This window comes from Pimephales promelas, chromosome 9 (assembly GCF_988280905.1).
Source record: "Pimephales promelas chromosome 9, fPimPro1.hap1.1, whole genome shotgun sequence".
Lineage (NCBI taxonomy): Eukaryota > Metazoa > Chordata > Actinopteri > Cypriniformes > Leuciscidae > Pimephales > Pimephales promelas.
Genome location: NC_142777.1, coordinates 5,744,556 through 5,766,883, shown reverse-complemented (window position 1 = coordinate 5,766,883; position 22,328 = coordinate 5,744,556). Strand labels below are relative to the sequence as shown.

The 22,328-nt window shown below is 39.3% G+C and overlaps 1 protein-coding gene across 1 annotated transcript; it reads left to right on the top strand.

The window, feature by feature from the left end:
- Window positions 1-73: 73 nt before the first annotated feature.
- Window positions 74-20,923, top strand: rraga (Ras-related GTP binding A). Its single transcript, XM_039694202.2, has 11 exons — window positions 74-178; window positions 2,734-2,813; window positions 7,237-7,336; window positions 7,778-7,844; window positions 7,938-8,160; window positions 9,929-10,024; window positions 12,402-12,524; window positions 16,258-16,349; window positions 16,424-16,539; window positions 18,715-18,865; window positions 20,545-20,923. Exons 2-10 carry the CDS (start codon window positions 2,787-2,789, stop codon window positions 18,816-18,818), a joined length of 948 nt encoding a protein of 315 aa, XP_039550136.1. The 5' UTR covers window positions 74-178; window positions 2,734-2,786; the 3' UTR covers window positions 18,819-18,865; window positions 20,545-20,923.
- The last annotated feature ends 1,405 nt before the right edge of the window (window positions 20,924-22,328 follow it).

The window sequence follows — 22,328 nt, the reverse complement described above, 5'->3', positions numbered from 1 at the left end:
TGTGAAAGACATTCTCGGTGTTTACATGTGTGACTCTAGTCACGTGAATGCCACTTGTGCGCTGACGTCATCTGGGGGAGTGTGTCAAGTCATCGCGAGACAGCAGCTGTTAGTCACGTGCTCGTCGTCACCATTCGCGAACTTGCAGGAGACGAACATCGATGGGGAGTTTAATCAGGTATGTGAAGATTTGTCAACATTATCCACATTATCAGCAAGCGTCTCTTCTATTTCGACTTTTCTGTCGTTTTTAGCACAGCGCTAGTGTAGAGTTGCCGACGTCAGCTGAGGAAAATAAACAACAGTCTTCATTTCCTACTGGTATTTGAGTTCTGAGTAACGTTAACGTTAAGTCATTAGCGGGAAGTGACAAACAAATACCCGATCTTGCAAAACCACAGGCGCGTCTCTGCCCTCAGAATTCATTTGGACGTTCAAGACAAACACAAATGCACTATTATCTTTGAATTGGGCAGATGTTCAAAGAAAATAGCGTGTAGCATAAGCCATAGCATGTATTTCACAAATGAGTTTGATAAAAACACATTTAAGACAAAGTAAGACTGTCACTCAGTGGTTCTCAAACGTTACTGTCTGGAACATGTGATAACGATGATGATGAAGATGATGTAGTACTTGCCAGTCTGATTGACACCTGTATGTGAACCTATGTGAAAATGAGAGATCTTGAGTGATTTATGTACCTATTATTAATCGATAGTGGTGGTTAACCTGCAACACGGCCTTTAACGTGAAAAAGTGTGTTAACACCCAAGAAGTGTGTTAACAACACACTTCTTGTGTTATTATTGCCTCACGTTGACTTTTTTGATTTAGTCCTTAGATGTAAGTCGCTTTGGATTAAAGTCTGCTAAATGTAACGTTCCCTGATGATAGCTCACGTACGTCACAGAGACGTCTATTTGATGAGTTTACATCTGGAAGAGTATTTTTTAGTGTTTGCTCATCTGCAATACGTCTATAAGACGTTTCCTGTCAGATATCAAATAGACGTTTAGAAGATGTCTTTAAAAGTGCAGTGTGTGATTCTTAGCGACATCTAGTGGTTTGGTTGTGAGTTTGCACTAATGGCTCAGCCCAATGCTCACCCAAGGGGGTAATCCATCGACCGGAAGTTGAAGCCGGCCGGGTGCCGCCATCTTGTTGCCGAACTGCATTTCCATTGACTCCCATTCATTTTGGCATCACTTTGACAGCGAATAACTTTACATCTGAGGCGTTTGAAGACTCCATTTGTCCTTTATTTATTTCTAAAGAAACACGACAATGTATAAATAGCTCCATTACCTTGTAGCTTATGTTATGTCCCCGTAGAAGCAGTTTTAGTGAAAGTAGGCTAACGATTGCATCATACCCACGCAACTCTCTGTCGCGCAGTAGAGAGATTACCGTATGGACATGAGAAGAAGCTCGCACGCAATCGGGGAAACGTGGAGGAAAAATGACAAAATAATTAATCACAAAACCTAGCAAAATTGTCTCCTTCTCCTAGCTCATGAACAGCTCCTATTCACACTCTCCGCCTCTGCAAGTTTCGGAGGCAAATGATTCAGATTTCTCATGCCACAGCCACTAGAAGACAGACGGGTCACTCACGTCCCACTACGTAGTCAAGCTCTGCGCGTCAGGGACGGAAGTGCTAAAAAATCGCCAAAAACAGGCTTCAATCGTCTCAATGGACTTCCGATGAGATCGCTCTGTCCATTTATTTTACTGTCTATGGAAATAATAGATGATCCAGCCACGTTTAAGTTCAAAGTCTGGACAAACTTCGGCTTTTATGCCATTTGTGGGACAAACAAAATCAGCAAAGTGCATGTGATGTACAAGAACTGTACAACGCCACTACTTGCACCCTGATCTCATTGTAAATATTTAATTTACATACACTTTGTGGTGTTTTCTAACTGTTAACAGTTTGGACTTGAAGAAAGACCTGCACTTAACCTTTTCACTGGCATTTTGTTTTCATAGTTAGACAGATATCGTGCTGTATCATTACAGGATTGTATAGTAATATATTGATTATCACAGAACTGCTGTATCGTGATATTATCGGTATCGTGAGCCGTGTATCTGGTGATCTGGTGACGACACTGCAGTTTCACGACGAGCTTATGTTGATCTTTATTCTTGAACATACAGCAGTACAATAAGTATTGAATGAAAAGTGTCTCTATTGCTACATGTAAACAGACTTAATTGCTACAAGTCTTCCGCTTGCAAATGACAGATCTCACTGATCTCATACCTTATGATGTTTGTGAGGCAGAATCTATTGCCATGGCTGGCGTAAACGGGGCTTAATCTAGGCCACGTTTAAAAGGTCATGTGAACCGTCTTAACAAAAAAAAAAAACACCACCAGAATATGCAGAAAATCAGATTTCATGTGCTCTTTTGCAGATATATCGATTGAGTTAGTTTCATCAGTTATGTCAGTTATAACGTGTGTGTATAGACCATTTCACAAGATGTAAACAACACTGGTCCAGAAACACTTCCTGTTTCAGTTTTTTAACACTACATAAAAGCTGGGATAAAAAAACAACCAACAGAACATTTAAAACTGAATCAAAAAGTTAAACAAACATCTTTAAGATGTTTTCTTTACATGTGAAATAAAGAAAACAGTTACAAACTGAAACAGGAAGTGCTTCTGGACCAGTGTTGTTTACATCTTGTGAAATGGTCTATTCTGGTCTCATTGCAGGTTTTGATAATCTGCAGTTACAGTGGTTTACAGTGGTGAAGTCCAGCGGGGAAATGTCCAGCACAGCCATGAAGAAGAAGGTGAGCTTAACCACTGTTATATAACTCTGTGACTGCTGATGTGTTTCACTTCACTTTAAGATATAAAAACATTTACCACACACAAGTGGAGCGTCGTGGTTTTCACTCACTCCACCACCGCTCTATTACGAGTACAATTCATGCCAACGGCTCATTATAGGACTGAATTTTTAGTAAGGATTCACATGTTAAACACATTACGCTAGCATGATACAGAAGGATCACTCAAACCAGAAAGAAATGTGAAGGTTATGATGACGCCGATGGACATGAGTGGATGCGGGAGGTTATAGTTATCAAGCCTACTGAATATGATCAGGCAACACGATCTCATGAAAGTACGTATCTATAGCGCAAATTTTATTTCTCATGTTATTTAATAGGGCTGGGTATTGAGACAAATTTCACAATTCGATTCGATTTCGATTCACAAGCTTGCAATTCGATTCGATTACGATTCGATTCAATATCGATTATTTTGGATATCAGTTACAATAAATGGCAATTTTTCTCAAGGGAATCAAATCTCTTAAATGCTGTAAATGGTCTATACATATAGTCTAGTTGTAGTCTATTAGGCTTCATTAGCCTAATATGAAGGTAATAATGAACTGTTTTGTAGCTATACAAACACTTAAATTACACTTTTATTTATTTTTATAATAAGAAGATTATATGAAATATAAACATTTAAATGGTGGCTGTCATAAAAACTTGCCAGATTTATTCAAATATGCATTAAATATTGAAGAACACTAACGAGTGTGGACTAACGAGTTTATGTACGTTTTCTGAGGTAAATATGATGATGCATGACATTGATTACACGCTGTTTAATTGACGTCTTTCCACGGTTGAAACGCAGATTGAGCGAATCAATGTGACATGATAGGGATTTAGATAAGTTGTACTCTATCTTTTAACATACTTTCAGATGCTCATTCATGTTTATTACTCGCTGTAGCTGGTATTATTAACCCGGAAGAGAGATCAGCGCTGCTGCTTCTCTAGAGCGATCTCACGCCACAGCGCCAAAACGGCAAAACGCTATTTATGTTTTTGAATTTCTAAAGAAAATGGACGTAATTTGAAAATTGAGACTTTGTTTCATATCAATAGTAACAAAGGACAAAGATTATTGCGATTTGTTGGATGCGCGCAGCTGCGATACAATGTCTCATTCATTCAAATGAAACAACAGGATGACTAATCGATTCTTGAGATTTAAGAATCGATATCGGTTTGTAAAAATGAGAATCGATTAATATCGAGAAATCGATATTTATTACCCAGCCCTATTATTTAATATGCCCAAAAATAGTTTTTGCGTGCAAATTAAGCACACTAAACCCCCTGGTTAGGATAATGGGTGAAGTGCATTCTTGCCATAAATTGGGTATTGTATGTACGCGAAAACTGCTTATCATAGGCTATGCAAGCAAAAACTATTTTTTGCGTATAAATGGTACGAGAAATAAAATTTGTGCTATAGATACGCACTTTCATGAGATCGGGCAGGATCGGTTGAATGCACATTTTAAACAGGTAACTCTTATTCACCAACGCAATCGCCTTCTCACTAATGCATAGCATTCAAACAAATGTAATCTTACAGGAACTTCGGTATTTGATTTCGAATGAGGAGAAATCTGTTTGAAATGTAGCGACCCATAGATAAATAATGGATGAAAATGATTTTCTTCTTTACAAACAAAATGTGCTCTGCAAAAAGCAGCAATGATATTGTAACTTATAATGCTGATAACCTGTAATAAGCATACCATGTCATAGGAAAAGCTTGCACACTATCCAATAAACCACATTGCAGCTATTCTCCTAATGTTGCTTTTTATTTATTTTTTTATTTAAAATGCCTATATATTAGCCTGGATGCCAGTCCAAACTCCGCCCACAGCATTTTTTTGGTTGGGAAGTTCGGTCTGGACACGATCCATTGAGGAGTAATTATGATCAGTCAAAAAATGATCAGGCCAATCAAATTGGCGGGCTTTATACGATGATGGACAGATGATCTGCAGTTACGTAATCATCACGTTATCAAAGAGCGCTTGGCTTAAACTGGTTTCCCTCAAAGATGACTGCAGCTAGATGGTGCGTTCATGTGCTATGGTAAATACCAAAAGCCGACGTGAAAAATGCACATGAACACCCCCTCATGTGGTATTTTCCACTGGGCAACTCGTAGAATATTTTGATGGACGAGTTGCCGAGATGAGATAAACTTTGACCTTTTCAAAATGGCAGAGAGCACCGCGAGAGTCGTGAATGGTAAAAATATATACTATACATGATCTAGAAAATATACAGCATATTATTTACCTTTTGAGTTTTGATATATCATTTTCTTGCTGTTGCAGATGACTTAAGCAATCTAAAATAGTTTTAGCTAAATAACAGGTCTGGATCTCCATCTTTTTACCACATTACGACAACAAAAGCACTTGAACGCAACACACTGGTAAATACCAGTTCACAAGTCGAAAATATCCTATTTTCCGTAGCACGTAAACGCAGCATGAGAATTGAGATGTATAGATTCCGCTGTCGCGTCTGTTGTAAAATAAATCGACAGCGCATTAATTTTAATAGACAAACAGAGAACTGCAATCAAGGCATTTGTCGATCGGAAAGATATTTTTGCCGTCCTTTCAACATGATTCGGACAAAAGTGTAGCTTATCAGCTGGCTCTGACGGTCGTTAAGAAGATGGGACGTAATGAAAAGCCTGTGGTCGTTGTGGTTTCTCCTTTGGTGGCACTCATGGAGAATGAATTAAAAGAAGCAACACTCGTTATTTTATTTCTAAAATAAGTAAAGTTAGGCTACGTTCTGTAGTTGACAACTGTATGCAAAGTTGTTGACTTACTGTGTTGCTCTGATTGGTTGTTGGTCTACCGATTAACCAATTGAGTGCAGAGGGTTTTTTTTCCCTGGTTTGGTTAAAGGATTAGTTCACTTTTGAAAAAACTTTTGCTGATAATTTACTCCCCCCCCCCCCCTGGTCATCCAAGATGTCCATGTCATTCTTTCCTCAGTCGAAAAGAAATTAAGGTTTTTGATGAAAACATTCCAGGATTTTTCTCCTTATAATGGACTTCCATGGGAACCAGGTCCAACCGAGGTCCAAACGACAGTTATAACAGTTTCAGATGCAGCTTCAAATGTTTTTAAACGACACCAGACGATGAATAAAGGTCTTATCATGCGAAACGATCGGTTATTTCAAAACTTATTCCAAAAATGTAACTTTTCTAAAGGACAAATGCTAGCCTTGCTCTATTCTGTGAGACGCGTTTGTAACGTCACGTAATACGTAATTACGTTCAAAAGGTCACGGGCGACGTAGCCGGAAGTACAGAATCAAAATCGTCCGACATCGCTGTTTTACCTTTTAATTCCTTTTTTGTGAACGGCGTTTGAGTTAGTTTGCACGTTCAACCTATGCGTTCAACCTGTAAACACTGACTCTGTACTTTCGGCTACGTCGCCCGTGACCTTTTGAACGTAATTACGTATTACGTGACGTTACAACCGCGCCTCACAGAATGGCATTTGTCTTTAGAAAAGTTACATTTTTGGAATAACTTTTGAAATAACCGATCGTTTCGCATGATAAGACCCTTATTCATCGTCTGGTGTCGTTTAAAGACATTTGAAGCTGCATCTGAAACAGTTATTAACTGTCGTTTGGACCTTGGACCGTCTGGTTCCCATGTAAGTCCATTATATGGAGAAAAATCCTGGAATGTTTTCATCAAAAACCTTAATTTCTTTTCGACTGAGGAAAGAAAGACATGGACATCTTGGATGACATGGGGGTGAGTAAATTATCAGCAAAAGTTTTTTCAAAAGTGAACTAATCCTTTAAGACACGCCTCATAATCAAAGCCCAATGGAGCAGCTTCAGACTCACATTCTGACCAGAAAATGAGTATGATGAAGTCAGGCTACCTATGTATTATGATGAAGAGAAGTTTTGTGAGATTTTAAAGCATGCTTAAATATTTTATTCGCAATTTCCTTGGGGAACGAAGACGGCGCGGTGTTTCTGATATCAGTGAGCGAGGAGTGGAGCACGGAGCGGTAAATGGTGAACCCAACCCAATGTTACTAGTTATGACATTTTCCGGTGAAAATTATAATGCTGGTCATACTTGCAAAAGGTAGAAGCTGTGATTGTGAATGCCAGTATCCACACCGGTGGTGATTGAGGAGAGTCACACACTCTCCTCAAACACGTAAAGTTGATAATTCTGCGAATAACTGCAATTGCAGATTTCAAACAGAGATGGCGACAAAGAGCTTTAATGTAAAAAGAACCACATGTTTGAGAAGCACTGCCCTAATTTATAGATTCCAGCTCTCCCCTCATGAAATGACCTTCTCTCTTTTTTGTGTGCAGGTGCTGTTGATGGGTAAAAGTGGATCAGGAAAGACCAGTATGAGGTCAATTATATTTGCAAATTACATCGCCAGAGACACTCGCCGCCTTGGAGCCACAAGTATGACATTTACCAGATACAGTTCCCTAGAAAATGGAAATCCTGTCATTTTTGTTCCAAACCTGCATGACACCTTGAGACGCATCAGGTTTTACTCCAGTGACACCAGACAGGTTTGAAAATGCAAAAGTGGAAATGAGATTTCGGGGCTGCAGAGGTGGAGAAATTTCTCAAAACACATTAAAACATTTACTGGTCCTTTGCTGATTATTTTGCTTCAAACAATTCCTATTTTTAGGGCACATTTCTACAGTGGTTATTATTCTCAGTGGCGTAAAAAATCATTTGTGGTACTTCTTTTAATTTGTACTGTAGAGTTGCATAAAATATTAAATAATTTCCCCTGTTTTACATTAATAAAACGGGATTTGTTAATGTCAACATATATTATGACATGTATGAACTACGATCCACCATTCATGTGTATTTTTCTCATTTCAGTTGATGTGGAGCACTCTCATGTGCGGTTTCTGGGCAATCTGGTGCTGAACCTGTGGGACTGCGGCGGGTAAGTGTCACGAGCACCCCTGTACGAAAGAGTTGGATGGCTTTTGTGAAGACGATTAAATTTTCGCTTCATCTTTACATGTGAATTGCACAGGCAGGACACTTTCATGGAAAACTACTTTACGAGTCAAAGAGACAACATCTTTCGCAATGTAGAGGTGTTGATCTATGTGTTTGATGTGGAGAGCCGAGAGCTGGAGAAAGATATGCATTACTACCAGTCGTGTCTGGAAGCCATCCTGCAGAACTCGCCTGACGCAAAGGTCTTCTGCCTGGTACACAAGATGGACCTGGTCCAGGAGGACCAGAGGGACCTGGTACGACATGAGCGGAAACTTCCTCTTTTGAGGACTTTCTTGTAATCCCTTGACTGTTAATCTCAAGAAACCTGCTTGCAAGAACATATTTAATCCCAAAAATGGCCCCATTGTATTAACCTGGCTAACACCAGACCATGTATCATTGAGAATGAAACGAGGTCTGAAAACCACATGTTCATTTTCTCGTAATTGAGGCGTGGTTTACGAATGCCCGGAGCCGTATTATTGGGTGCTATGTATGTCTATCAAATGCGCCTGTACGTAGCTCATAGCCAATCGGGTCAATGATACCAGATGACGTACGTAGAGCGAAATTAGACGAGGAAGAAGACGATTTAGCGTAAAACTACAAATAATAGCCCAGTCCCAAACAGTCTCTTTTACACGCCTGGTGTGGCTGCAGGTTTGGGTAAATAAAAGGCGGTCTCAAATAGAGGCCGGGTCTGTTTTTTAGTTTCGGGTTGTTAAGGCCATTGCACACTGAAATTCGCACGTTAAAAAAAAAAAATCGACCTCACGTTATGTCAATCACGCTTGCACACTGCCCCCAAAACTTTCGTCCGTCATAAAAATATTCAGATCGGGTTCGATTTTTCTGTGTTTTTCTCATCCACAGCCAGCATTTTGAGAGGTTTTTTTGACAATTCAGGGCCGGGGGGAGCTCGTTCCGCACATCTTTGCACATATGTGCAGTCCTTTCAGTTTCGCTTTTCAATTCGATCAAAGGAATAAACCTCCCCTTTCAATCAGATCGAAATTTTGGATCAATTAAGGTGTGATTGAGCAGCCAATTCGATAACTAATGTATTATTTGGGTACAATATATAACCTGTAGCCTATACAGCTGTTCTGTCTGCCCAGCGCTCCCGCCGGGCCGTGCATGTGTGTCCATACCTGAGACATACTGCCAGTCTCTGTTCAGGATCGATCGGGTCACGGAAATTGGTGGTCTTCTTTTTAATATGTGGCTCCAGAATGGCTAGCAAAGCATCAAACTGAGACATTCTGAAGTAAATTATGAATCGCTTGGGATAAATTCGCAACTCCTTGATAAGGAGGTGCTTCCTCTCGGCACAATTTCAGAATTGGATGGACCCAATATTGGCAAATCCATTTAGTATTTTTGCGTTTTTTTTTTTTCTGCAAAGGTTTAATAATTGACACGATAGTAAAAGGTTGGAAGACGGCAGATTCACGTGGAGCATTTTAGAGATTAGAGACTCAATGAACAACATCTCAATATTAAACTATAAAGGCCGGTTTCATATAGACGCCTGTCTCAAGCTGGTGCAGTTCGATGATTTGGGAAAATTAAAGCCCGGGCTATTATTTGAAGTTTTACGGTATGTATGTATACACAAAGGCTGTATCAAAAGGTAACTTCCTGTCCGCTGCCAAGATGGATCCATAGATATAAAGAAACTGCTTCGGTGTCGCATAAACGCCGTCATCGTCTTGCTGCTCCCTCCCCGTTCTGTGATTGGTTCCCTATCTCAGGGGAAAATATGGTTCATGGTGTCCAGGCTGCCTAGCTGCTTGAATAAAATCACTCTGCAGCAAGGCAGTATGGGGAAATCTTATGTACTAAGATTTTCTAATGTACAAAAGCATGTTCCCTCCCCTCAAATTCTCATCACTGAAATGCACTGAAAGGCAATCTCATTCTCATTACTGTAAGGATTCTTGAGGCAGTCCATGTAGACTGTCTTTAGACTGGTAAAATATAATGAAATTAATATCTGTACATTTCTTTGTGGTTATTTAGATATTTAAAGAGCGTGAGGAGGACCTGAAAAGACTGTCTCGCCCACTGGCCTGCACCTGCTTCAGAACGTCCATTTGGGACGAGACGCTGTATAAAGTAAGAACATTTGAATAAGGAATAACAAATTGTGTGTGTGTGTGTGTGTGTGTGTGTGTGTATATATATATATATATATATATATCCAAAGTAAGTAATATCCAAAGTAGAGGTTGACTGATTTGAGTGGATTTTACCGATACCAATATTTAGGTTTGACCACGCATGCCGATAACCGATTATTCAATCGATATATTTTTTGAAATGGATACTGGTTTAAAAACAAACATAACACTCCAAGTAAAACAGTGCTGAACTGAAATGTGCTAAATTAAATAAATATATAAATATCTTTTTTTCTGTCTTTTTATAGTCTTCTGAAACGACACATTTTATATGTTGTGCTCATGTAACAGGAAGGGACTAGGGAAAGTACCTAGTGTTATTTGTACCCAATCAGGGGCCTCATTTATAAACGTTGCGTACGCACAAAAGAAGGCGTACGCCGCTCTCTACGCAATAGTTGGTATTTATAAAAAGCAAACTTGACGGTAAAATGTGCGGTCCTTCACGCAAGCTCTGACCCAGGCGTACGCACATAAACGGGTGAAGTGGCGACACCGTCGGCAGATGGAAAAAACATGTGAAAGTGTGTGAAACTGTAGACGGTTGTGTAAAATAAATGGCAATACTCTCATAAATAACACGAAGACTTCACAAAGCAAGTCTTACAATTAACAGCCTACACAAACACCCGTTTGATCGATCTGTAACAGAAATGCAAATTAACACATATTTCCAAAAAGAAAGAAATATGTTCTTCAATAATATTGGCATATATACAATTCATCCTCATAAATGGTAAACAGAACGAAATAATAAATGTACAAAACTGATCGCCAATATGTCCATCTAACGGAGCAGATATAGCAATTAGATATTCAGATAGATAATTAGGAGATAGATAGATCGATAAATAGATAGATGTATTATTTGTCCACTGGGGAAAGTTGTTTTCATTGTAAAAATATCTTCATCAGCTACGGAATCATGGTATTCGTGCATATGCCTTTAGTTTGTTTTATTTTTGATACAATAACGTATGACGTATGTCTCAACCATTCCGAAAGCTGCAAGAAATTACATTTGCGCTGAACTATTTAACCGACATCCGTAGCTTGTCAGATGCAGAATTAAAAGGATGTAAATAAAATGCAACATCATAATGCCTAATGACGCACAATGATCTTGCGCTCTTAGAAGATGTGGCGATTAAATGGAAGGATTCGGAGCATCATCTTCACAACAAAAGGTGTGGAAAAATATATATTATTTATTCAAGAATTCCCTCATTGTGCAGTTTATTTCAGTTAGGACAGTTAATTTTGCCCAACTCCTTGGCCACCTCTCTAATTGAATTAATGACTAGACGCTTTTTTGCCTCGACTTTGATATCCGACCATTTCTTGTTTATTTCGGCCACAGTCCGAGGTGAGGCTACAGCATTTACGGCGTCTGCAACCTTTTGCCACTCAAGTGGCTTTTTGGCATTAGTAATGCACACTGTGCCCTGCTGCAAACAACATTTTTCTCCTCTTTTCCACCTCGCCAACGATAACTTTTACTTCACATTGAGTGAAGTTACGTTTTTTTAATTCCTCTCTGTGTTTAACATGATTTCGCAATTGATGAATATTAACTTATGGGCGTTTCATGGACCATTTATGGGCAACTATGGGCGTGACATGAAGCCGCAAAAGCTGCGCTACATTTAGAATTGAATGTGATTTATGAAGGGAAAAATGCGTAGGATGTGCTTGCGCACGGTTTTACAAATCCGAATATTTCTGTGCGTACGCACGTCCTATGTTTTATCCGTACGCCACTTCTGATGCAAATCCTACGCAAAGTTTTATAAATGAGGCCCCAGGACTTATTAGGTCACCATGGTCCTTGTAGGGCACACAGAATAAGCCATTGTGGTTTTAACACCTTAAAGGGGATAGTTAACCCATAAAATGTAATTGTCATCCTTTACTCACCCTCAAGTTTTTAAAAACCTGTAAGATATTTTGAAGAATATGGGTAACCAAACAATTGATGGCTACTTTTAACTGTCTGGTTATTGACATTCTTTAAAATCTCTTCTTTTGTGTTTAACAGAAGAAATAAACTCGTATGATTTGGTACATCAAGTAATTAATTCCAATGGAAGACACACAAGATCTTACATTTCAAAATAATCAAACATATCAGAGTATATAGTATAAATGAATAACATTAAATGGGACTGGTTATCAATGTATGGAATTCATAAAGAAAAGATTAGTAAGATTCATAATAAGGAAAAATGGATAAAAGGCATTAAAATATTACAGTTGAATACACCAATCCGAGTAAGAAAGTTGAATATGTTGTCATGTGTGTTTGTCTGCAGGCATGGTCCAGTATCGTGTATCAGCTCATTCCTAATGTACAGCAGCTTGAGTGTAACCTGCGCAACTTCGCTCAGATCATTGAGGCGGATGAAGTCTTACTTTTTGAAAGAGCTACTTTCCTGGTTTGTACCAAATTGAAACACAGTTATGCTACAAAATGTCGGCATGACCTCATGTTATGCTTTTATTGCCATTTTATGTTTGCAGTTTTACATGGTCAAATATGACTAAACTAAAAATGTACTTTTAAATGTATTCGTCAGCTCTGTAGAACTAAATTGTAGGTCTGCAAAAACTAATTCATAACGAAAACAATCAACAGTGAGTTGAATTATTATTGCATGGTCATGCCTTTGCACCAAGCACACAACTCATTGTGGTGTGGGGATTTTGACTAGATTTTGACTACTCATCAAAACGATTCATCGCTCAGTTCTCTGGCTATACAGAGGTTGTTTTAATAAGTGTATCTAAAATGAATGACCAGGTCTGGCACCACCCACACTGAGTGCACGTAAGGTGAACACTGAAAAACTGGACATAACAGCTTCAAAATAGTTACGCTGTTGCCAGATCCCTGCGTGAAGGGTCCATTCAAGTTCCCCTGAAATTTGAATGGACAATAGGGCCCTGTGGGCCATTGGTATCCAGAGTCGTGCCTTGTTCCACCTTTCCCCATGTTGCCAATGAGGGCTTGTTGCCTGCCAACAAAAGGATGGTTTGAGGATAGATTTTCAATGAATTGCTATAAGTGAAACACAAAACCTTCTCTGTCAAACACTAACTTTTGTTCCAGAGTAGTTCACTTCAGAATTAAAATTTCCTGATATCTTACTCACCCCCACAAGATCCAAGACCAAGATGCCCATCCATGTATTCCTTTCCTCAGTCGAAAAGACCTGAAGGTTTTTGAGAAAAACATTCCAGGATGTTTCTCTATATAATGACTTCAATGGAAATCAACAGTTTAAAGGTATAAATTGCAGTTTCAGTGCAGCTTCAAAGTCTCGACACGATCCCAGCCGAGGAATAAGAGTCTTCTCTAGACAAACCATCACTCATTTTCCAAAATAAAATAAACATTTATATACTTTTCAACCACAAAAGCTTGTCTTGCACTAGCTGTGATGCGCCACATAATCACGTTGATAGGTCAGAAGTGTGCAAAGACTTAGGCCCCATTTACACTGCATGGTTCAAGTACGGAAGCCCTGAACCGCAACCTAAAAAAAAAAAAAATCTGTAAAAAAAAAAAAAAATCTGTAAAAAAAAAAAAATCTAGCATTTCGAGATTAAAGTCAAAATGTTTCGAGATTAAAGTGCACCTAAAATGTATCCAGAGCGTATTTACGTTGAAGAGGGAGACCGAACAGTTACTGTTGTGTTCTCGACCCAGATAGTGTTGACTAGACGAGCACGAAAACACCTCAGAAACACTGCCACTAGCACGTGTGACGTGTGTAGAAAAAAGTAAAAAGCTACCATTTTGGGTTTATCCATGGCAGTTCGACTTCACACACACACGCGCGCGCTCTGAGCCAGTGGACGCGCACTGTTATGAATGCACAATGTTTCGACTTTAATCTCGAAACATTTCGACTTTAATCTCGAAACATTTCGACTTTAATCTCGAAACATTCCGACTTTAATCTCGAAACATTCCGACTTTAATCTCGAAACATTCCGACTTTAATCTCGAAACATTCCGACTTTAATCTCGAAACATTCCGACTTTAATCTCGAAACATTCCGACTTTAATCTCGAAACATTCCGACTTTAATCTCGAAACATTCCGACTTTAATCTCGAAATGCTAGATTTTTTTTTTTTTTACAGATTTTTTTTTTTTTACTGATTTTTTTTTTTAAGGTTGCGGTTCAAGGCTTCCGTATTCAAGTGACCCAAATACGATTTTTTTTTTTCCTCATGTGGCACATATCGGATATGACCGGTGAACGTGTAAGCAGGAAAAAAACACATGGATTCTGATTTTCTCAGATCGGATTCAGGCCAGATAAATTGGACATGAATCGGATACGTGTATTTGCTTGTGTCATGTAAGCAGACAAATCGGATATAAGATCACATGACTTATTATAGGCGCGATGGAAGACAAAGGATACACACAGCGAAGGTTTCATGTCTTTTGAGTGTTTGGGCCGAAGAGTGCCGCCAAAAATGCAGGGTTGTTACGGAAACAAATCCGTGTTTGATTTATTTCAGGCCCGGATTACAGCGCTCATAGCTACGGTGCTGACAAGGGCTCTCCTCTATCTCTCCGCCGTACGAGACCTACTGTATGTTTTACTGACTTTTTGGATGACTTTTTAAAATATTGTGGAGAGCAAAACACCGCATAATTTTATTTGCATCTGCATCCATTGCATTTCGTGCCGTTTTACTCCCTTTTCCGGGTCAGAATGTCTACATTTGATAGTTTCCGCAGTGTATAGTGTAAATGCAAAAAAAAAAAGGATACAGGTCACTTTTAAAAGATGATGTAAGCGGGTCGTCAAAAAAAATCAGATATAGTCAGAAAATCGGATTTGGGCATCAAGACCTGCCGTGTAAATGCAGCCTTAGTCAAATCTACAAAATTAAATAAAAATAAAAGGTAAAATAAAACAACGATGTCTGACGATTTTGAAGTTTGAAGGTCACACCGAACCACGTGTGACCTTTCAACGTGATTATGTAATGTGTGGCACATCACAGCTAGAGCAAGACGAGCATTGGTGGTTAAAAAGCATACAAGTGTTGATTTTATTTTAGAAAATGAGCGTTGGTTTGGCTAGATAAGACCCTTATTCCTCGGCTGGGATCGCGTCGAGGCACTGAAGGACCTTCAAACCGTTGAACCCCATTGAAGTCGGAGAAAAATCCTGGCCGAAGAAAGAAATACATGGACATCTTGGATGATGTAGGGGTCGAAAAATATCAGGAAATATTAAAGGAGCTATATGCAAGAAATTTATTGCAATTAGTCATACATTTTCCCTGATATGTCACTAGACATTAAGAAATCATGTTCCTTTTTAAATACTTATATCACTGACAACAGTAATCCGGCCAGGATATTGTCATTTTAAAAAGTGAAGTCGCAGCACTCGACTGATGTTGATGTTGTCATGTTGTGTTTTGTTTTGATGCGTCACCCTCCACCGATCTACCAATCACGGGCTCTGTAGTGTTGCGGCATTTGGGATGCCAGATCTTCTCCAGTTAACACAGCTGCAGATAAAAATGTATTGGATAAAAAAATTCGAATGTTGCGAAACCCCCCAAAACTCGCTAGAATCCGAAACACTTTGTTACAAAGTCCGAAATAAATAATTAACAGAGAAAAACTCGCTGTGTAGGAGTCGTCACTTGCCATTGGAAGCTTCTTGTAGCTGCCTACATTCCTGCTGGAACCTGCAGCATATCTGGCAACCTCGAGTCATGGGGGAAGGGGGGATACACCCTAATTTGAAAGTAATTGCCGTACCAGTTTTGGCCATAATCTTGCACAATCTACAGCTCCTTTAATTCTGAACTGAACTAATGCTTTAACAACAGATTATCTGAAAATATGCAATGCAAAAATTGAGAGAGACAGCGTTCTTCCGCCATCATGGTAAACTGGTGCCAGACATCCTAAACATTTGGCGTTGCCTGTAGTTCTTTGGATACTGAGCAGGTTTAATAGGCAGGAGCAGATTTTTCAGACACTTCTAGCTTCAATAACAATTGCTGTTTGACATGTACACAGATTCAGTCGAACTCTGCAAACAAAACACACAAAAAAGGGAAAACTGCAGTGAACATGAACAGAAGTTAACAAATGATTTGACATGTATACTTGTGTCTTGTCAGGTGATCTCACATTATCAGTGCAAGGAACAGCGTGATGCTCACCGCTTTGAGAAGATCAGTAACATCATCAAGCAGTTCAAGCTGAGCTGCAGGTCAGTCCGACTCTCTTCGTGTAGTTGTAAGTGCTGAACACGGCGTCCTGTTGACATTTCTCTCTGTCCCACAGCAAGCTGGCGGCCTCTTTCCAAAGCATGGAAGTGCGAAACTCTAACTTTGCTGCCTTTATCGACGTGTTCACGTCCAACACCTACGTCATGGTGATCATGTCAGACCCGTCTATACGTAAGCATCAGCATGCTGGTTTTGCCACCTGATAATCTCACATTACAAGTCAAGTCACTTTTTTTAAAGTAACAGAGATTTTTTGGCTTTACAGCAGCTCTAGAATGAAGTTTTATTGTTTTGATTGATTCACTTCCGTTGCAAAGATCATTAGTTATTAACTTCGGTTAATAGGTCAGTTATTACACTCAACTGTGGTCTAACATGTTGGGGAAAGAAATCTTTCCTTTCTTTGATTTTTAGACTGAAGCAGTGCTTATTAGGGGATATCATGACCACTAATGACCAGCTCTTATAATATTTTCTAAATTACTCAGAGTGGGTAATAGTCACGTGTTCATTAAATAAACGTAATTGATTTAGTATGTTTTGGTTGTAACTGGGCATCCATCAGCAAGATTTCTGGATCTGCCTAGTTTCTACATTTTGAAGAAACTTGAAGCTTGATCATGGTGACACAAACATTTATACTAGATTATTATAATTCTCTAAGGGTTTAAAGTAGGGCTGTCCGTTTAATGCGTTATTAACGGCGTTAACGCAAACCCATTTTAACGGCATTAATTTTTTTATCGCGCGATTAACGGTCTTTTTGTCCTAGCAAACTTTGTAGTTTTTTCACATGCTTTTGCAACAGGACGGCATGCGTCCTGATCCATTTCGGCGTCTCGCGCTCGTCATCCACTCAAAGCCGGCTCGCAAGCCGAAACGTGTGTTTGCGGCGTGTCTGTTGTTTTGTTTACGGTCTAGCTAGATCCGCTTGCTCTTTGGTCAAAGAAGCGACAAAACGTCCTCGCGCATGAATAGGTTTCAGAGCGCAGCGTGAGGACGTTTTGTTCTGCACACACTCGTTTCGGCTTGCGAGGTAATGTTTTGAGTGGATGACGAGTGCGAGACGCCGAAATGGATGCCCTAAGATACTGAATGGAAAGTTTACTTTTAAAAAGTTGCCAAATTGTCCCATTAACAAGACCAAGTGATCTGTGTGTTTTGTCGTTGTGAACTGAGCTATCATCATTGCAGCACGTCCAGTCTGAAACACCACTTGATGATGGCCAAGCAAACACACACACACACACACACAGATGATGCGAATTCTCCACCCCCTCGCCAATATCAGGACCTCGTCAGTATTTCTTTCACCCTTTTATTGATAGACAGTGTTACATGGTGTAAGAGATTATTTTTGTATATGTTAGTGTGAAATTTAACACTATTCCAATGTTATTTTCAATAATAATAAAAAAACATTTGCACTAAACAAGCCAATCCACTTTCCCATGTTGATAAGAGCATTAAAATGAGAAAAAATAATGTAACAAAAAGAAATCAAAAGACATTTAGAATAGATAAAAATGTGCGATTAATCGCGAGTTAACTATAACATTAATGCGATTAATCGCAATTAAATATTTTAATCGTTTGACAGCACTAGTTTAAAGTCATGAATCTATGAACTAACTTCTGCATCAGGAAAAGACAGCAAGTAGGTATTATAATAGGTAGTGAATAGGTAGTATGTGTTTATCACTGAAAATTGTGCTGTATTACACTATTATGAATATGAAGGGTTAATTGGTTAATTGTCGTTTTTTTCTATTTAAAAGTTGAAGCCATGCCACAGAATGTGCATTATATTCTTAACATCTTAACCTTACTCATGCCAGGGTTCAATTGATTTTCATTCCATCTCATCACTGCCATGCTTGTTGAAACATTTGCATATTCCATTGTATCTTCAGCAATTTTATTTACTTTTATTCAAATAATGGCATTGATAGAGTGGTTTGTCTGATCATTGACAACGGTGTTTTATCTAAATAAACAGAAGACATGAAAGTGGAGAAAGAATTGAGTGAAAAGTAGAGTAAGCCTTTATTCTCCTGCTTCAAGTTTAAAAAAGAATCACTTGACAAGTGGCTGACGATAATGAAAAATTCAGAACAATAGGGGACATAAGATAGAACCCTGTGGCACTCCATACTTAACTTGTGTTGGATTTGATAGTTCCTCATTTACACAGGTTAAGCAGCTTTCAGAACCTGCATGCAGTTAGCAACTGTCTTTCCTTGCATTTCAAAACAACTACAAATTGTTCTTTCACCATCTGCACTCCAAATGAGGCTCGAGAAAAAGCACATTGTGACCTCTCTCTCTCTCTCTCTCTCTTTCCAGCTTCTGCTGCTACCCTCATCAACATCCGGAACGCCAGGAGACACTTTGAGAAGCTTGAGCGTGTGGACGGGCCCAAACACAGTCTGCACATGCGCATGCGCTAGACTGCCAGCATAGAGACTTTGAGTGTCTGAACTTTTTTCTCACAATTGTAAGTTTATATCTCCCAATTCTGACTTCATATCTCCCAATTCTGACTTCATATGACCAAATTCACCCAGTTCTTACTTCATATCTCCCAATTCTGACTTCATATCTCCCAATTCTGACTTCATATGACCAAATTCACCCAGTTCTTACTTCATATCACCCAATTCTGACTTCATATCACTCAATTCTGACTTCATATCACCCAATTCTGACTTCATATCACCCATTTCTGACTTCATATGACCCAATTCTGACTTCATATGACCCAATTCTGACTTCATATCACCCAATTCTGACTTCATATCACCCAATTCACCCAATTCTGACTTCATATCACCCAATTCACCCATTTCTGACTTCATATGACCCTATTCTGACTTCATATCACCCAATTCTGACTTCATATGACCCAATTCACCCAATTCTGACTTCATATGACCCAATTCTGACTTCATTTCACCCAATTCACCCAATTCTGACCTCATATCACCCAATTCTGACTTCATATCACCCAATTCTGACTTCATATGACCCAATTCTGACTTCATATGACCCAATTCTGACTTAATATCACCCAATTCACCCAATTCTGACTTCATATCACCCAATTCACCCAGTTCTGACTTCATATGACCCAATTCTGACTTCATATCACCCAATTCTGACTTCATATCACCCAATTAACCCATTTCTGACTTCATATGACCCAATTCTGACTTCATATCACCCAATTCTGACTTCATATCACCCAATTCTGACTTCATATCACCCAATTCACCCAATTCTGACTTCATATCACCCAATTCTGACTTCATATCACCCAATTCACCCAATTCTGACTTCATATGACCCAATTCTGACTTCATATCACCCAATTCACCCAATTCTGACTTCATATCACCCAATTCTGACTTCATATCACCCAATTCACCCAATTCTGACTTCATATGACCCAATTCTGACTTCATATCACCCAATTCTGACTTCATATCACCCAATTCTGACTTCATAGTACTCAATTCTGACTTCTTTCAATTCTTCTGACTTTTCCTCAGAATTGCAAGTTATATCTCACACTCACAATTCTGACTTTATTACACAATTGCGACTTTACATCATGCAATTGTGAGATGTAAGCTCACAATTGTGAGAAAAAAGTCAGAATTGTGCGATAAAGTCGCAAATACCATTTTTAATTTTATTTCTGTGGTGGAAATTTTAATTCTGTGCTTTTAAACTGTTTTGGAAACGTGTCTCTAGATTAACAGACAGGGTTAAAGATGGTCTACCATGGTCTGGGTGAAGAATACTCGATTCTGATTGGCTGCAGTGTGTCCATCAAAAAGTGATAGAGGACACTATAGTACACATAGTAAGGGAGTTCTGGCGTAACCAGGGAAACCTGGTTATTGTTTGTAAAAACTTTAGATTTCGATTGTAAAACTAATTAAAATATAAACTAATGTTTTAAAAATGTGTTATTTGGCAAGTGACCATGGTTTAAGCGGGTTAATGCCCAACGAGGTGTCCATTGTCTAGGTATTAATGGGTGGCCACTGCATGTCGGACGGTTTACGCCTCCCCGTCGTCCATTAATGCCTGACAATGGGGCATAAACCCTTAAATATTATTTTGGTGGCTGCTGTTTTACGGACATGTTTGTGTTTTTTTATGCACAAGGTGGTGGTGGACTGCTGGGAATCATCCAGAAGAAGTCCTCCTGTTTTGCTGATTTCACATGCATCTAGTGTTTCTGCCAAGAAACTATTTCTCCTGATATTAAAAGGCAATAACATGCTTGTTTCCTCACTAATGTTGCAAAGGAACTTTAGTTCTTAGTGAATGTTGTAACGCTCCCTTAATATATGATTTGTGCCATAAGGTGGCTGGCGAGTTACAGATAGCCTGTGTCTTTTATATATCGTCCTATATTAAGCATTATTGGCTTGCTGTGCTGTTCCTAAAGGTCGAGCAGAAATCTGTGAGACAAAAAAAAAACTACTTGATCTACAAAATCATCTATTATAAGTATTCTCAATAAATACAGAGGGTTATGTAATGAATGGCTTTTTCTGTACAACAAAACCATAGTTGAGTAATACATTTAAATGAATCTGTGTTTTGAGGTACCCATTAGGGGTGTAACATTTTACAGTGGGGCCAAAAAGTATTTAGTCAGCCACTGATTGTGCAAGTTCTCCTACTTGGAATAATGAGAGAGGTCTGTAATTTTCATCATAGGTACACTTCAACTATGAGAGAAAAAATGAGAGAAAAAAAAATCCAGGAAATCACATTGTAGGATTTTTAAAGAATTTATTTGTAAATTATGGTGGAAAATAAGTATTTGGTCACCCACAAACCAGCAAGATTTCTGGCTCTCACAGACCTGTAACTTCTTTATTAAGAAGCTCTTCTGTCCTCCACTCGTTTCCTGTATTATTGGCACCTGTTTGAACCTGTTATCTGTATAAAAGTCCACAGCCTCAGTCACACTCCAAACTCAACCATGGCCAAGACCAAAGAACTGTCGAAGGACACCAGGAAGAAAATTGTAGACCTGCACCAGGCTGGGAAGAGTGAATCTACAATAGGCAAGCAGCTTGGTGTGAAAAAATCAATTGTGGGAGCAATTGTAAGAAAATGGAAAACATACAAGACCACTGATAATCCACCTCGATCTGGGGCTCCACGCAAGATCTCATCCCGTGGAGTCAAAATGATCATGAGAACGGTGAGCAAAAATCCCAGAACTACATGGAGGGACCTGATGAATGACCTGCAGAGAGCTGGGACCAAAGTAACAAAGGTAACACACTACACCGAGAGGGACTCTAATCCTGCAGTGCCAGGCGTGTCCCCCTGCTTAAGCCAGTACATGTCCAGGCCCATCTGAAGTTTGCCAGAGAGCATAAGGATGATCCAGAAGAGGATATCATGTGGTCAAATGAAACCAAAATAGAACTTTTTGGTAAAAACTCAACTCGTCGTGTTTGCTGGAAGAAGAATGCAGAGTTGCATCCCAAGAACACCATACCTGCTGTAAAGCATGGGGGAGGAAACATCATGCTTTGGGGCTGTTTTTCTGCAAAGGGGACAGGAAAACTGATCCGTGTTGAGGGAAGAATGAACGGGGCCATGTGCCGTGAGATTTTAAGCCAAAACCTCCTTCCATCAGTGAGAGCCTTGAAGATGAAACGTGGCTGGATCTTCTTTAAGCATGCCAATGATCCCAAACACACCGTCCGGGCAACGAAGGAGTGGCTCCGTAAAAAGCATTTCAAGGTCCTGGAGTGGCCTAGCCAGACTCCAGAACTCAACCCCATAGAGAATTTGTGGAGGGAGTTGAAAGTCTGTGTTGCCCCGAACCATAACTGCTTTAGAGGAGATCTGCATGGAGGAATGGCCCAAAAATACCAGCTACAGTGTGTGCAGACTTGCAGGAAACATTTGACCTCGGTCAT

Coding starts and splice junctions, on each gene's coding strand:
- rraga (XM_039694202.2), top strand. CDS start 2,787: ATGTCCAGCACAGCCATGAAGAAGAAG. Junction 7,337..7,777: donor TCGCCGCCTTGGAGCCACAA/GTATGACATTTA, acceptor TTCTCATTTCAG/TTGATGTGGAGCACTCTCAT. Junction 16,350..16,423: donor CAGTTCAAGCTGAGCTGCAG/GTCAGTCCGACT, acceptor TCTGTCCCACAG/CAAGCTGGCGGCCTCTTTCC.